Source organism: Malus domestica, chromosome 12 (assembly GCF_042453785.1).
Source record: "Malus domestica chromosome 12, GDT2T_hap1".
In the NCBI taxonomy this organism is placed as follows: domain Eukaryota; kingdom Viridiplantae; phylum Streptophyta; class Magnoliopsida; order Rosales; family Rosaceae; genus Malus; species Malus domestica.
In genome coordinates, this window is record NC_091672.1 from 28273603 (window position 1) to 28290303 (window position 16701).

Sequence of the window (16701 nt, forward strand, 5' to 3'; positions counted from 1 at the left end):
AAATAAAAAGAAATATTATTAGATTGTTGTACAACGTGATAATTGTTTGATTCATTTTAATATTTAGATTCAAATACAATTTTTGTGTAGGAATGATTACTAAATAACGATTAAAAATTATACAATTCTTGTCACTTAATATTACGGTCTGATCGTATTCTTTTTTATTTGAAAGTGAGATGTATTAGTTCAAATCTCGTGAATGACGAATTTGATACTAAATTAGGTTGTTCATTATGTGATTTTGTTGAACTCTCTCTGCTTAATCTAAAAATATGGATGTACTGAAAGAAAAAAAATTAAACAGTTCTTACATGGCATAGGCTTTGATTCTCTACTAACTTAAAAAAAATAAAAAAAATAAAAAAAAGTCTGGGTTTTCTGGTATAGTTTCACAGATGTCGGAAAATAGCCGGAAGAGCAAAAAGAGAAAACACAAGTTAAAAGGTAAAATCGAAATTAAACCCAAACACAAACACTAGAACGACACGGACAGCTAGAGAGAGAAAGAGAGAGAGAGACGCCGTCTCCTTCCATTGAATTTATATGCTTCAGTGCCTTCGTCCGCTGCCGTCTCAATGAAACCCTAATTTCAGCATTCAGGTACTTTCTCTTTCTAAAAATACCTCAAATTCTCCTTCTGTGATCTGAATTCTGCCTGGAATTTTGAGCTCAGGAAATTCTGTCGTTGAAGAACGAAGAAACTCGATACGTGTATAGATTTTTCTCTACCTCTTGTTTGATCATAGGTTCCCTACTTAATTATAGTTTAATTATTCTCTCTTAATTTCGTTGCTTCTTGTTTGGTAGAATTAGAGTAGGTTTTAGCGTTGTTAAGAACAAACACACAATTGAATTTGAATGGTTTAACTTTTTAATTGAGATTTTTCAAGTTTACTGTTTGTCGACTGTAAAATTTAGTTTTGAGGAAAAAAATGCAGGATTTGGGTCTTTAACTTAGGCAGTGGAGGGGAGAGACTGTTTTTTTAACTTAAATACCGTGCCTTGGCGCAACGGAAAGGTTGCTCCTTTATGACCAAAAGGTCACGGGTTCAAGTCGTGGAAACAGCCTCTTTGCAAAGCGAGGTAAGGCTGCATTCTCCCCTTGTAATTACGTTGCCCTGGCATTAATGGTGACAATTTTATTGCTTGGCCCTTTAACTCAAACTGATCTGCTATGATTTGAAAAACCGCATTAGAATTCACAGAACCTATGTATGGTTCTAGGAGTTTAGTAGGGTAGTTTGTTGCTTTCGGATCTGTTTAGGCGAAAATGCTTTAATTTTGTCATAGGCACCGTGATTCCGCTTGTGCATTGCCGATATTTCTGTGAGTTGACCAACATTGTTGCAAGCTAGTGTATGTCTAATTCTTTGGAGTCTGAGGCACTCTTTGATGTTATTACATTGATTAAAGGGCTTTTTGTAGGTAGGTCTTGCAAGCATAACACTGTAAGCAGTGTAAAAGAACTGTGACGAGTTCGCTGTAATGGATCAACCACGTTTGGCCCTTGGGAATGGTGACGATAATGTCGGGATTCCGGATGATTTGCGATGCAAGAGATCAGATGGGAAACAGTGGAGGTGCACTGCCATGTCTATGCCAGATAAAACAGTATGTGAAAAACATTACATCCAGGCAAAGAAGAGGGCAGCTAATTCTGCAATGCGAGCAAATTTGAAAAAAGCCAAGAGGAAGTCGTTAGGTGAAAGTGATATTTACTTAGAGAGTAAGAGTGATGATTTGGATGTACCACTTGCTAGCGTGAAGTCACAGGAGAGAAAGTACATGGAGAAGGTATCAAAAAATCATTTTCGTTATTCACTTGAGAGACCACCCGTGAAGGGTTTATCTGTGCGTAATTCTCCAAAACCAAAGGACGAAATGGACTTGGATGAGTATGAGGAAAATTGGAGGTCTAATAAGTCACCACCTGCTAATGCTTTGGACTCATCCAGGAACAGACCGCAGAGGAGTTTTGATGTTAATGCTATGACAGTTTCGGTATGTTGGTTTTACAATGTCTTCGGTGCATCAGTTAGTTTTTATAAGTTGATCTTTGCTATCTATTGTTGCTAGTATAGTTTCCATACTGACGCATGACAAAGAGAGCTTTTTCCCCTACAGGGTAATAATGCTCTGTAAAACAAGTGTGCTTAAATAGTCAGTTATACTTGTTGATTTTTAGTACATTTCGGTATCGCTTAGATAGTTAGATTATAGTTCATCAACATCAAATGTAGGGATTCAAGAATAAAGACTGAAACGTCCCATTTGCTAGTCTGTTTGTCATTCAGCTGTATGTTTCGATTTAGAATTGGATAATCACTACTTTTATGTTTTCTAATATTGAGGCAAAACCTTTATCTTGCAGGAAGACTCTGATGGAAGATCAGAATCCTCTGAAGAAACTGGTGGCCAAACTTGCCATCAGTGTCGGAGGAATGACAGAGAGACAGTCATTTGGTGCCTCAAATGTGATAGAAGAGGATACTGTGACAGCTGTATTTCAACATGGTGAGGTTGAGTGTCTTGAAAAGACACAATACGCATATGTTTAAGTGATTCAGTTTCATGTCCGTATTCTGTATTCATGCTTTAACTTTTTAGGTACTCGGACATCCCATTAGAAGAGATTCAGAGGTCCTGTCCAGCATGTCGTGGCACTTGTAATTGCAGAGTGTGCCTACGCAGAGATAATTTGGTAAAGGTAATTCATACAAAGGAGTCTTGAACTAGTTACATGATTGAGTTTAAATTTTCCAAAAACTTGTGACGAATTTTCTGTTGAGATGATCAGCTTAGGTGAATGAGTATTTCTGATGTTTCTGTTTTGCAGGTAAGGATAAGAGAGATCCCAGTGCTAGATAAGTTGAAATATCTCCACTGTCTGCTGTCTTCAGTGCTTCCTATAGTTAAGCAAATCCATCAAGTACAATGCTTTGAAGTTGAACTGGAAAAAAAGCTTCGCGGTAAGATGATCTAATATGTTCATGGCATTTTGATTTCAATATATTTGTGTCTTTTGTACATTGTTTTACCATTTTATTTGCATATGTATTTTGCAGGAACTGATATAGATCTTGCCCGGACAAAATTGAATGCAGATGAGCAAATGTGCTGGTAATTCAATTACTTTACCCCTTCATATCATAGAATAATGTTCTTAATAAAAAAAATAAGTATAATAAACTAGTAAACATTTTAAATCGGGCCTACTCACGTGGTCCTACAGAGTTGAGGCTGTTCAGCCATGTTTGTGACCCAAACTCCATGTTCTCCTGAATTTGCCCAAACTCCATATTCTCCTGAATTTGCCCAAACTCCATATTCTCCTGAATTTGCCCAAACTCCATATTCTCCTGAATTTGAAGGAACTATGTTTCTATCATGTTTTTCATAAATAGAGCGATCCAAAATCCAGATTACCCTGAAACTGAAAGAACTTGACGTTGCTGTCATACTTGTTGTAAGGGGATAAACTAATCAAAACTCCATTTTCTCCTGAAACTGAAGAAATCTTGATGTTTCTGTAGATTATTAGTTTTTGTTTTAATTTATTTTTGTCGATGTGTCTGCAATTTTAGGTCTATTTATTGCAGCTGTACTGTCACAAACATTTTCTTCCTGTTCTGAAGAACATTTCCTTTTGATGTGTGTTATGCAGCAATTTCTGTAGAATTCCCATCATTGATTATCATTGGCACTGTTCCCGCTGCGCGTATGATCTCTGCCTTAACTGTTGTCGAGATCTTCGAGAAGCATCCATGCCTGGTGTTAGAGGAGAGGTGGTAGAGAATCAAATTGGTGAGGATAGGCGAGAAAAAGATACCAAGTTGGAGCAACCAAAATTGTCCAAAGTCAGAGTAAATTTAGCAGACAAGTTTTCCAACTGGAAAGCCCACAGTGATGGAAGTATCCCTTGCCCTCCAAAGGAGTATGGTGGCTGTGGCCATTCATCGTTGAATTTAAGCCGTATCTTTAAGATGAACTGGGTTGCAAAACTATTAAAAAATGCAGAGGAAATGGTTAGTGGCTGTACAGTCAATGAAGCTGTCAATCTGGAGAAAACTGGGCTTAACGATCCAAGACTTAGCCAGTATGCTCATAGAGAGGATAGCGATAATTTCTTGTACTGTGCTGCATCTGAAGATATCAAATCTGATGGGATTGGCAATTTTAAAAGGCATTGGCATAGGGGTGAGCCCATCATTGTTAAGGAGGTGTTTGATAGCTCATCAATTTCAAGCTGGGATCCAATGGTTATATGGAGAGGGATTCGGGAGACCGCAGATGAGAAATTAAAGGATGAGAACAGAAGGGTGAAGGCCATAAATTGCTGTGACTGGTCTGAGGTTCGCTCTAACTGCTATTTCTTGTATTTACCTGTATTGCCTTTCTTTCCTTCTTATATTATGTATCAGCTGTTTGTAACCAACTCTTGTTGTAATGAAATAATTCTTTAGTTGATTTGTAATATATTGTGTTGTAAACCTAAAGTATACCTCTGTGCTTTGACATGATGGCAGATTGATATTGAACTTAGTGAATTCATGAAAGGCTACTCCGAGGGAAGAGTTAATGAAAATGGTATGCCAGAAATGTTGAAACTCAAAGATTGGCCTTCTCCTAGTGCATCTGAAGAGTTCTTATTATATCAGAGACCTGAATTTATCAGCAGACTGCCCTTACTTGAGTATATTCACTCCAAGTTTGGTCTTTTAAATGTTGCTGCAAAACTGCCACACTATTCTTTGCAAAACGAGGTTGGACCTAAGATTTTTATTTCTTATGGGACCTATGAGGAACTTGGTAGACACGACTCCTTGACCAATCTCCATTTCAACATGCATGACATGGTTAGTCGTTCTTCATGTTTGTTGACTTATTGCCATTGATGTTGAAGTTGCAAATCGTTTTTTCTAATGTAGATTTTGTTTTTGCTTTGCAAACATGGCTATTAATTTTGTAATTCATCTGTTTGATGTAAGACGATATACATTTAAATAAAGGGTTGTCATGGACCACCATGGACTGTTGATGGAGTGGACCACAAAGTGACGTAAATGTGATCAACTCTGTCAAGGGGAGTCATGCTTTTATGCTGTGCAAGTGAAACCTCCTCTACATGTGTGTGTACTACATACACACACACGTGTGCACATAAAGCATTTTTTGGTACTATGATGTATCCGTGTCAGAACTTTTAGCTAATGGTATGCAATTTTGTGCATAAGTTTTGATGCAACATTACGTTTAGGTATTAAACTTAAGATCTTCATATCTTTTTTATTTCTTTGGCGTTGGATTGTTTTGATATGGATGAACATTTGATTTGCATGTTTCATGAACTAATTTTTTATCTGGATCAAATAAACATATTTTCACCTATCAAACTGCTGTGGTCAGGTATACCTGCTGGTGCACGCATGTGAGGTAAAGCTAAAAGGTTTGCAGAAGACAAAGATTGAGAACACACAAAAATCCGAGGAATCTGAGGTTGAAGAATCATCCGGGGATCTTCAAATGGGTATGGGAGAGGATACAAGGTCTGATGTATCACTTCTTGGTCAGAATGTGGAGAATGAATATGGGGCAACCTTGGCCTCAGATAAAGATGAGAGTACGGCAGACCATGGACATGAATCCACTCCTATGGTTGAAGATGACACCGCCAACTGTGAACAGTTAGAGAGAGACGGTAAAGATGTCTCTGAAAAAACTCATCTGGGAGTTATTTGGGATGTTTTCCGTCGACTGGATGTTCCAAAGCTGACTGAGTATTTGAGAATACATTGGCAAGAATTTGGGAAGCTCAATGAAACAAATATTTTTGTAAGTTTATCTCTTAAGTCTTTTATACCTGTACCTTTCCCCAATTGATTCAACAGAGTTGGCTTGCATACCGTGCAAATAACTGATACTACATTTTGGATATCAGGTAACATTGCCTCTTTATGACGGGACATTGTTCCTGAATGCGGATCATAAAAGAAAATTGAAGGAGGAATTTGGTAAGGATGACTTAACTATATCTCTTTTATTTATTTTGTGTAGAGAGAACACCCACCCACACCCTTCCCTCCTTTTGTTTATACATTTCCCACTAAGATGATTTAGGGAAAACATTCTGTTGATAGTTATGCTAGTAGCCATCCATTGTACCAATTTCTGGTGTACCATTTTGGTTTAGTTAGCAAAAATCCTCAAAATGTCCATAGGCAAGCTGCAGCTGTCTACTCAGCTGCTGTTTTTTACTGGTTTCCTGGTCGTTACCATGACTTCTGTTGAAAATTGAAGAATGCACATGTTTCGTAAACGGAAACATGTGTTCTTTGAATTTGACTTTTACAATTGAAGTCAAATTGACTCTGGCTTGAACTATACGTGTGAATTCCCTGTTCTGCAAATTACTTTACACACTGCGACCTGCATTTCTAACTGGTTACTGGTCTATACTTCAGTGATGATGTACGTCATTTTACTTTTTGTAGTGCATGTGGCTGTGATCTTGATATTTAGCATTCTTTGAGATTTTCAGCATTCAAGTTATAAAAATTCTGAACTTAATACTTATGCTTTTCTTCCTGTTTTATCAGGAATTGAGCCATGGTCCTTTGAACAACATTTGGGGCAAGCTGTTTTTATTCCCGCTGGATGCCCTTTTCAAGTCAGGAGTCTTCAGGTAGTTTTCTTTGTAGCTGAATTAATATTTTTGAAGTACCAATTCCGTGTTATTGAATGAAATTGTGAAGGGTTTAGAATGGCTTGACAAGTAGTTTATGTAAAGTGTACAATTCTACTTGCGTCTGTACCATTTTTATTTCTTGGTCGTTCGAGGATGTCACATAGCAAAACAATTTGGTCTCTGGGACATTAGATATCCTAAATCTTTAGGGCATTTATTTCTAGCATATAATCGAATAAGTCATACTCTATGTATTTTTTTTTTCAGTCAACTGTTCAGCTGGGTCTTGATTTCTTATCTCCTGAAAGCCTCGGTGAGGCTGCACGACTAGCTGATGAGATTCGCTGTCTTCCAAATGACCATGAAGCAAAGCTACAAGTGTTGGAGGTTGGACAACGGAAATTTTCCTTAGAAGTATTCCGTGCCTTCCTTCTTTTTCCTTTTTTATTTTTTATCAGTTCTGGAAATGTTGTGCCCTCTCTTGTCTGGTGCGCTAATCTAGACTAATTTCTTTTGTTGGTATTCTCAATTCCCGCGGTTGGGTTCTAATGCAGGTAGGAAAGATATCACTTTATGCGGCAAGTTCAGCCATTAAAGAGATTCAGAAGTTGGTACTCGATCCAAAGTAAGCAAATCAACGTTATATTCTTCTTATTGCTTTTGTTGATGTTCGATCCCGCATTTTTATCCATTAGGAAAAACAAAATCTATACAAAGATATGTGGCCACTTGCATTGTGTTCCGCTGGCATCGAGCTGCCTTATGTGCATGGATTGAGGGAAGTGTAGGACAGGGGATAATATAACATTAGTAGATTCTAATTTGAACTGGAAATAGGATTTGGATTTCTCTTCCTTTGCACATAGTTCACCGTATTAAGTAGGGGATCCGAGCGTTGACAATGGGGTAGACCGAGGTTTTCCTCGACCACTCCGACCTTCCAAGCTTTGTTTTCATTTCTTTTTGTAAATTTTAAGGCCTTTTCGTTTGATACAAATTTAAAGGCTTCTGCTTTATGCTTCTGCTGCAGACTTGGAGCAGAACTTGGATTTGAAGATCCAAATCTGACCGCGGCAGTTTCTGAGAATTTGGAGAAAATGACTAAACGAAGACAGATAACTTGTGCTTGAATCCGTCTGCACGGTTTAGATGAAGAAAATTTCATTAGAGGGGCGGCTAGACGCCTTGACGTGTTTTTCTCGATGTATAAATGTGCTTATATGCTGCACTTGAAGAATTTTTCGAACAACAATGTAGCACTTGTGCCATTAGTTAATGAAAAAGTGAGTAAATGCCAACACTTCATAGTTTTCTTCTGTAACTATGTGATTGACGACCTGAGAATCGCCGAACACGAAACGGCAATGCACTCTCTTCATATCAAGAGGTGAGGCTAAACGATTCGGCAATTCTATGGAAGTCAGACTTCAACTCCGGCCATGCTGATTCCGGTGCCTGAGCATTAAGTGTAAATAACCGACCACCACGAACGCAACATACTGCGATGTTATGCCGGTGAAACAAGGGGCTCTCAACTCTGAATTCAAGCTCGTAGTACTTAACATTGCTTGCACTATCCTCTCTCAATTTTGATTCGATCAAAGTTCCCTTGATGCCGGGGCGTTTGCCGGATCCTGTGACGGTCCTAACCACGGCTTCTCCTACCTCTTTTGGTCCTCCAAATGCTTCAATTCTACGAAAAACAACGTCAAAAATCAGCCGCAAATCGAAATGCCATGAAAGTGCAGAAACCATAGACTTCCTTCATTTGCTTACTTGAAATCAGGAGCAACTGGCGACACAATGACGCTAACATTGAGCTCGCCGGTGGTTGCGGGCGGGCCAAATGCGACAACGGGTTCACTGACATTTCGTCGGCGGCCATCAGTCCTGGATTTGGTGTTGAAGTTCAAGGGAGGAGGATCAAGTGATCTTTCAAATTCCTTTTTCTCTGCTGCTCGATACAGAAGTGTTTGATCTCCAACCCAACTTGCTGGGTATATAAATTCTGTCACGTCCAAAATTCATTCAAAAAAATTTAATTCATCAATTTATCTTAAACGCAAAATTAGGGCGATGCAATTTAGACACTCAATATTGACATGCTGATATGCTCTTTGGTACAGGTTAGACACCAAGCTGCACTAGAGAGTGTGTCAGCAAGCGTGTCAGTTTTGTGTGTCCAAATAATTTTATCGACGAAACTACATCAAACATAATAGCATAATACATAACTGACCAAATCCTTCATTTGTGTCAATGCACCTACTGTAGCCTCCTATGGGATAAACCACATCCAGCTTAAGACTCCTACTACTTTCCGGCGACAACCCGAGAAGAAAACTTGTGACTCCGAGAAAATCAGCACCAAGAGCAACCACAGAAGCTGTCCCTAAACCGAGAAGAAGCCGCCGCCTAAACCCTGATTGTAGTGAAGCAAATTGGTCCGCCGGAGGCCTTTCTGCCCGGATTATTCTCACCTCTCGCAAACCCTTTTTCCGGCAGCCGGAGGACGGTGTGATTATGCGTATCTGGTTCAGGTTGAGGCATATATGTTTGCATGCATGAAAGTATTGGGGCAATGCCGGCATTGTCTTATCTTTTTGTTGAAGCACTAGTGCCGGCTTATTTAGTTCAACGCATGTTTTATCCGAACGAGTGGTTGTGGTAGAATTAGTACTCCCTTCATATTTCTAAAACTCATAGAGAGCATTTTCAACGGTTGCCTTTGGGCAAAGGGAAATGGCAATTGCCCAAAACACCTCCAGCAGGCCGAAATAAGGGCAGGTGGTGGGCCAAGCCATGCCCGTCCAAATGCCTGTGCAATTTAAGCCCGGCCTTCAGTCAAGAGGTACAGTTGATGTCCGCATGAAATTAGCCACGATCTTTTTATTTTTTTTCCAACGGGCGCCTGCAATCCACGCGTGGAATCAGGATGTGAGCTGACAAAACCTGCAACAATTGGCCCGCTGCAGCAAGTCCAACGGAAGAATCCAATGATTATGGATTTTCAACGGTAAAAAAAATTTGAAAATGTTTCTGTTATACCATGTAGCACGTTTTGGTGTGTCGGAATCGGCAGTAAGAAAAATCAAACAGTTAGAATTAATTCGATCGTTAAAAAAAAGAATTTCATTTTATTTTATTTTATATATACCCAACCATCTTCTTCATTTCTCCCACTACAACTTAATATTTATTTTTCCTACAAACTCCTATATTTGTTTTCAACTTTCCAAATCCGTTTGTTACCAAAAAAAAAAAAAAAAGAGTGATAGGACAAATTGATCGATCATGGAAGATGTTGCTTGGCATGGGGCTTGGGTGAGTGTTTGCTCATCACCCGATCACATGAAATGAGATGAGGATGCAACAAATGTGGAATAAGATTCATGCATAATTTATTGGAAAATGATCTTCTTCGGATCCCTTCTTCCTAATCCATCAAATCAGTGGATCCGTACCATTGAAATTTGATCTAACGGCTACAAACCGGGGCCCACTTTAAAAGTTATAACAACTTCAGCCGTTAGATCAAATTTCAATGACATAGATCCACTGATTTGGTGGATTAGAAGGAAGAGATCCGAAGAGGATCCCTTCCCCAATTTATTGAGCATATTCAAGGCACATCTCGGTCCGAGCAATCTCTTTCGAGTAGGTGCAAACATCTACACAAAGAGTTGAAATCTTGGCAAGAAGCCCTCACAAAAGCAGAAGAAATTTTATTGAAGTGGCAATAATCTAGCCAATGAGGTAGTAACAATTTATTATTAATTAATTTTCAAATATAATTGAGTAAAATTTAGGATTTTTCCCCAAACTTTCACTCTAGTTTAGATTGCATCCTCGAACTAAAAATTATTTAATTTAGGGCCTTAAGTTTGACAAAATGTGTAGCATCGGTCCCTCCCGTTAGCTTCCGTTAAAATTTTTGTTAGTTTGTCTATGTGACACATGTATGGGTCACACATATTTAATTCTATAATAAAAATTTATTTAATTTGGGATCATTCAGTTATTCATATAAATCAAATAAATGGACGATTCATCATGATGATACTACTTGTTGCCAAAACCGTCTATTTAGTTGATGCATATGAATGGCTAAATGGCCTCCAGGTTGAATGATTTTTTGTAGATATGATATTTGGATGATGATAAAGAGAATAAACAGTTCCGATAAGATGTTCCTACGGTAAAGAGACGTTACATGTAAATGAAGAAACAAGTAGGTTTCTCATGGGAGAACACAAGCATTATAAAAATTTAAAAAAAAAAAAAAACTTGAAAAAGAAGATCAATCGAAACAATTCATTTACTAAAACTAAATTTTATCACATGGAGATCATAGCATCTAAAACCTAATAGTACAAAAAGTAAAACTTAAAAACTACGCTGAATCAGCCATCTCATTCCTTCATGACGAAACTGATCATGATCAGCCAAACCTTTGCATTATTAGGTGATCATCATCATCAAATTCTCCAAACCCCAACTGATCTTGTTGACCGTGTTGTTGTTTCTGCTGATCATGAAAATTTTCTGGTCTATTAATATCACCCGATCCTCCAAGCCCTAAAAAGTCAACTGTCAATGTATCACCACTGCCCACATTACTAGCACCCCTCAACCCTATTTTATTTGGAGTCCCATTGTTTTCATGTTCCATGTTCTTCAAGAAACCATTGTTCTGATGATGATCGAATAACACGTTAAACATCCCCATTTGCGCACAATTAGCGCTGAAAAACTGTGGCGAGGTCTCTAATTGCGGAATGTTATGATCTCTCTGCTGCATGAAGCGGTTCATGTTGTACCCACCAGTAGTTGTACCATAGGTTGAGGGTGCCATGCTTGTTATGGTTGTACTACCAGGGTTAGGGTTAGGACCACCATTCATAGTTGCACCCATTTGAGCCGCTTTTTGTAGAAGTTGCGTGGCGGATAAGTGGCCTGATGAGCTGGGGATGAGTGATTGACCGTGCCCGCCGTGATTTAATTCGAAGAGTAATGACGATGGTGAAGATGATGAAGTGTTGTTGTTTAGGGATCTCGGTGACATGTTCAAGGGTTTTGCGGGTATTGGGAAGGGTCGTTGGGGTTCTAGGGTTAAAGGGGTATTTTTGGCATCAAAAATATGATGAAATTGACCAGATGTAGTAATATCTGATCTTGCTGATGGTGGGTTATCGTTGATTTTGTTGTTGTTCATGGGCATTGATGTGGAGATGATGAGCTCACTGTTGGAAAGTTGGCCTTGTTGTAAGTTTTGTGCTCCCATAATATTGTTGGACATTAGTACTACTCCTTGGTTTCTTGCGTTGTTCTCTTCAGCTATGGCATCACAAAAAGCTCTGTGGGTGATGAAGCTATCTCTTCTGCACAATATATAGACAGCCAATAGTAATCGTAAGCTAAAATGTATAAAGTTCATTTATGAGACTCAATTCAGACATATTTAACAAAGTGAAAACTGTGTGCTTACTATTGCTATAGGCCAAAAAGCCCTACCAGTTAAGGCAAACAATAAACCGAATACGTCTCTTGATTAATGGCCGGCGTTGTATAGGACAGACAAAATTAAACAAGATTAATGTATCAAGTACCATATACAATTATTCTATTGCATAGAAGGTTCAAGGAACAAATGTTTTTTAAATAAGAATGATTAGCACTTTCAATAATAAATTTTTGAAAGATTAGTTTCAGTCAATCAAGTTGACGATATTAAAGATATATATATATATATATATATATATATATATATATATATATGGAATTGTTACCATGTACAATTATTCTATTGCATAGAAGGTTCAAGGAACAAATGTTTTTTAAATAAGAATGATTAGCACTTTCAATAATAAATTTTTGAAAGATTAGTTTCAGTCATTCAAGTTGACAATATTAAAGATATATATATATAGGGAATTGTTATTAGGATTTCAAAATTTTCATTTGGCACTTCAAATTTTCTATATTTAAAAAGAAAATAACACTTGTGAGGAGTGCAAATTGAGATTTTTAAAATGCTAATAACAGTTTCTTATATATATATATATGTTAATTTTAAATGTCCATGCATGCACAAGCGGCACAACTTATCTATCCAAAACATCTGTCATCGTAGTTGTTCAAATTGTGTAATTATCGAGAGCACTTTTGCTCCCACTGTAATGTATACTCATTATACACTTAATTATTTGTTATGTGCTCTTTCACTTAATTCTAGTTAAGTTTTACATTAAATGTTTTTTTTTTAATTTTGAAAAAAAATTAACCAAGATTAAATGTAAGAACACGTGACAGATGATTAGGCGTATGGTGAGCATACACCAAAGTTTAGGGTGGTGAGCAAAAATGCTCTTGTAATTATATAGACATTACTATAAGTTTTCTCTAAAAAAAATGCTTTGGAGACTCTCTCAAAAGTAGGATTTTCCATACTCTCTGTCACCTTGCGTTTAACGTCAATTCCCGTGCGAACACTATAAAGTATTGTGCTAAAAATATGAGGTGATAAAGAATCCATAAAGAGTCTCACGTTTGAGAGAGAGCCCGCTTAACAATTCTCTTTCTGGAATACTAATTTACCTGGAGAAGATGGTTCCACAGTCACATTTGTATTCTCTAGTACCACAGATCTTTGAATGAGCTTTCCAGTCCGATTGCACCGCGTACTTCTTGGAGCACTTGTCACATTTCCACTTTTTCTCACCATGCTTCCGGCAAAAGTGCTTTTTGATGCCCGTAAGATCCCCGAGTGCCCGCGATGGATCGTGGTGGACGCAGGAGGGTTCTGGGCAGACATAGACTCGCTTAATGATTTCGGTGCTTGTTCTTTGCTTAAGCTTCCACGGCAAGTTGTGACCTCTTCTGTGCAGTTGGAGGTTTTGGTCCCTTTGGAACCCCTTCTTGCAAATTTCACACACAAACCGGTTTGTGGCCATCAGGGTCTTTGGTGATAAGGCAATCACTTCAGCACTTGGGTCTGCATTTAGATGGATTTTTAAACAATTAGTACATATGTTTGAAATTAATTAAATTAGCATTAAGAAGTTTAAATGCATTAAGAAATTTGGAGCATTTTTATTGTGGATGGGGAAGCTTAATAGTAAAAGACTACAAAAAAAATACACTTGTGTACTACAATTTGAAATTACTATCTCAAGAGAGGGAGATAATATGTTGTATTTTGGCCAGTTGTATACACTCGATTACAAGGCAGATTTTATCAAGACAGAAAATCGTCAGCAACATGAGGGAAAGGGAAATGAGATGGTTCTCAGACAACTGAGAATGTATATATGAAGATCTTTTACTTGAAATAGTTGAGCACACAAATAAAGAAACAAAGGAGGGAGACCCTAGTCAAGGCAAACCAAGAGTCTACATTATTACGGATTGAAATCCACTTCGGATCTCACAATCAAGAGTCCATAGATTGAATAATTTGGAGTGTTCAATTGATCCCTATTAGCCTATCTCACTGACCCACCTTACACACAATCTCTCTCTCCAACACCCAAATGATCACTCTCACTTGAACGCTTTGGATTGCTTGATCCGTAGGCTCCAGAATGTGAGATTCGGAGAGGATCTCAATCTCTTTATTACAATAATCGTAAAACACTGAACCAATAATTGAACCCTTTCAAACTACTTATAGATATATCAATAATACATATAGTTCATTTTTTCTGGCCCCATCAATATTTTTTTTGTCTGGAAACCAAATAATCCACGGCTCTCCTTCAAGAACTGAATCAAATCTGTTTGAAGATAGCTAGCTAGCTAGCTACCTATCTAAGAACTAAATAATTGAACTAATTATTAAATATATGCAAGCATGCATATTTTGACCAAAAGGATACATAGAATGAAGATTATTACTCATAGAGCAAACTCGAGATAATAACTAGAAGATAAGAATAACACGTATTGAAGAAATTAAAATGAAAGTTTTTTAAACATCTATGAAGCTCGATTAAGCATATTCAAGTTACAAAAGAATAGGCGAGCCATACTACACATCATGGTCCGGTCTGCAGCTGACAAGCAGACTAAATTGGTGAACGTCAACAGAAAAGTAAGAAGTTTGAATTGATCTACCTGGAGTTCCTGGTAGGTTTCTTTTCTTCTTAGCCGGTGGAGGTTGCTTTTGTACTTGAGCAGTGGAGATACCATTGCTATCGATATTAGTTGTTGTTGCAAGGAAGGAGTTGGAGCCATGGAGGTTTGCATGGTGATTTAATAGCTCTTGTTGTTGCTGTTGAACTTCTTCTCCGCCACAATTTCCTGAAGAGAAGCTCCCAGTAGCTGCACTACCTGTGATATTTGACATTGAAGGAAGATAAAGGGAAGATAGATTTTTATTCACTCTTGTTTGTCTTACTTCCAAACTCTCCGTTGTTTCTTTCCCCACTTATCTCTCTCTCCCTCTCTCTCTCCCTCTCTCTCTCTCTCTCTCTCTCTCTCTCTCTCTCTCTCTCAAGCAAGGCTATATCTACTACTTCAAAAATTAATTAAATCAATGAGAAACTGAACAGAAAATATGGGATTTGTTGGAAGTCTAGAGAAGACAAAACCCAGAAAATTCTCCTTCAATTGTGGTGAAGAGAGAGTTTTTGTTGGCATAATATGAACGCAAGAACCAGGTCTTCCTTTGCCCCTAAACAGTTATCTTTGATGTAGATTATATATATGCCCCTAAAAGTAACTTTGTTGGTTTTAAATTTAATGATATATTACATTTAAAGGGTGCGATCCTCATTTCTTCTTATCTCTCACACATTCTCTGTTAATTTCTATTATTTGATTCTTTTAAATTCATTTAATTCGACTGTCAGAAATTGAGACTGTTGTGTATTAATGTTTAAAATATTGATAAAAGGATAAATATCGATATGGTAATTTACGAAAATATCGATGGATATATAGAAATTTATATCAGTTGTCTTCGATAGAAACTATACAAATTTTGATTTTCCTATATCTTGCTAATAATGGCTAAAGTTTGCATTTCACCACACCTTTTCTATATAGATCCTTGATTTTTGAAATATTTCTATAAAAAAATTTGATAATTCCTTAAATATTTTAAACACGAAAATTAAAAAAAATGTATGAATGGTATAAGCTTTTTAAATAATTCGGGCAGTGGCAGACAAGGGCTTCTCGCCGAGAACTTGTCCGTTTGTGAGGAGATTTATTAATTAAGGAATTTTTGTTCCCAAAAGGTCACTTTCAATGAGACAAAACCACAAGATTGCCACTGCACAATTAGCCGCCTTAATGGGCGAAATGCCCACGGTACCCTAACGTTCGCGGGTGGGCGCTCTGGACGTGTTCTACTTGAAAAGGACCCGACTTGAACACAAAAATTCTTATTGACGTGGCACATGGTGTGTAGATCACAAGGTCAATTTGTCAAGGGGTATTTTTCATACTTCCCAAACAATTGATGGCCATTTTGGTCATTCAACGTGGCCTGCTTCAAAGGTGATAGGTTTATGACGTGTCGTCAACCCACTATGGTAGTAAACAAAGTAGATTGGTACACGCGAAAACCCTAGAATTGACCCGCTCGTAGAATAAACAAGAATGTATGATTGTTGAATCTTTTCAATGGATTTTTTTTTTTGTTAAACAAAGGGGCTGATTGTTTTATCTTCAGTAGCATCGCATGAAGCTTGAATCAATTCACAAAGATGATTATCTGTGGCACCATGTGATATCAACCAAACAACAATTGTTGAATCAGACTTCACCGAAAGATGTTGAACTCATTTATTCCAACCTCCAAGCAAGTAATCCCAAAAAGATGCCCAAATTTCAGCGTTGAGAATCTCTCTACGCCCTAGATTAACGCAAAACCCAGCATCCCAAGCTTCAAAAGAAAACATAATATGGGAAAATTTTAGTGGACAAATTTTAGTAGATGCATAACCAGGTATTAGCTAGAAAAGAAAAACATAACATGGGATAAATTTTATACCTTATATAAATTG

The 16701-nt window shown here is 37.6% G+C and overlaps 3 protein-coding genes across 15 annotated transcripts; 1 reads left to right on the plus strand and 2 right to left on the minus strand.

Moving 5' to 3' along the window:
• The first annotated feature begins 325 nt into the window (after window positions 1-325).
• On the plus strand, window positions 326-7988 carry LOC103450924 (E3 ubiquitin-protein ligase JMJ24). 13 transcript variants are annotated; one of them, XM_029089996.2, is made up of 15 exons: window positions 471-603; window positions 942-1086; window positions 1429-2004; window positions 2375-2517; window positions 2611-2710; window positions 2840-2972; window positions 3069-3123; window positions 3668-4355; window positions 4530-4859; window positions 5410-5835; window positions 5942-6014; window positions 6600-6685; window positions 6956-7102; window positions 7243-7313; window positions 7719-7988. In XM_029089996.2, exons 3-15 carry the CDS (start codon window positions 1489-1491, stop codon window positions 7816-7818), a joined length of 2868 nt encoding a protein of 955 aa, XP_028945829.1. In that variant the 5' UTR covers window positions 471-603; window positions 942-1086; window positions 1429-1488; the 3' UTR covers window positions 7819-7988. The 13 variants fall into 13 exon arrangements, with proteins under 13 accessions (XP_028945828.1, XP_028945836.1, XP_028945833.1 ...); XM_070809313.1 differs by having other exon boundaries at window positions 6956-7075; XM_029089999.2 differs by having other exon boundaries at window positions 1433-2004.
• LOC103450925 (psbP domain-containing protein 7, chloroplastic) lies at window positions 7833-9478 on the minus strand. Its single transcript, XM_008390327.4, has 3 exons — window positions 8928-9478; window positions 8465-8696; window positions 7833-8381 (listed from the first exon to the last, which is right to left on the minus strand). The coding sequence occupies exons 1-3, from the start codon at window positions 9277-9279 to the stop codon at window positions 8069-8071; spliced, it is 897 nt and encodes a 298-aa protein (XP_008388549.1). The 5' UTR covers window positions 9280-9478; the 3' UTR covers window positions 7833-8068.
• A 1510-nt stretch (window positions 9479-10988) lies between these two features.
• On the minus strand, window positions 10989-15453 carry LOC103414111 (zinc finger protein GAI-ASSOCIATED FACTOR 1-like). Its single transcript, XM_008352523.4, has 3 exons — window positions 14804-15453; window positions 13286-13682; window positions 10989-12069 (listed from the first exon to the last, which is right to left on the minus strand). The coding sequence occupies exons 1-3, from the start codon at window positions 15033-15035 to the stop codon at window positions 11130-11132; spliced, it is 1569 nt and encodes a 522-aa protein (XP_008350745.2). The 5' UTR covers window positions 15036-15453; the 3' UTR covers window positions 10989-11129.
• Between the last annotated feature and the right edge of the window lie 1248 nt (window positions 15454-16701).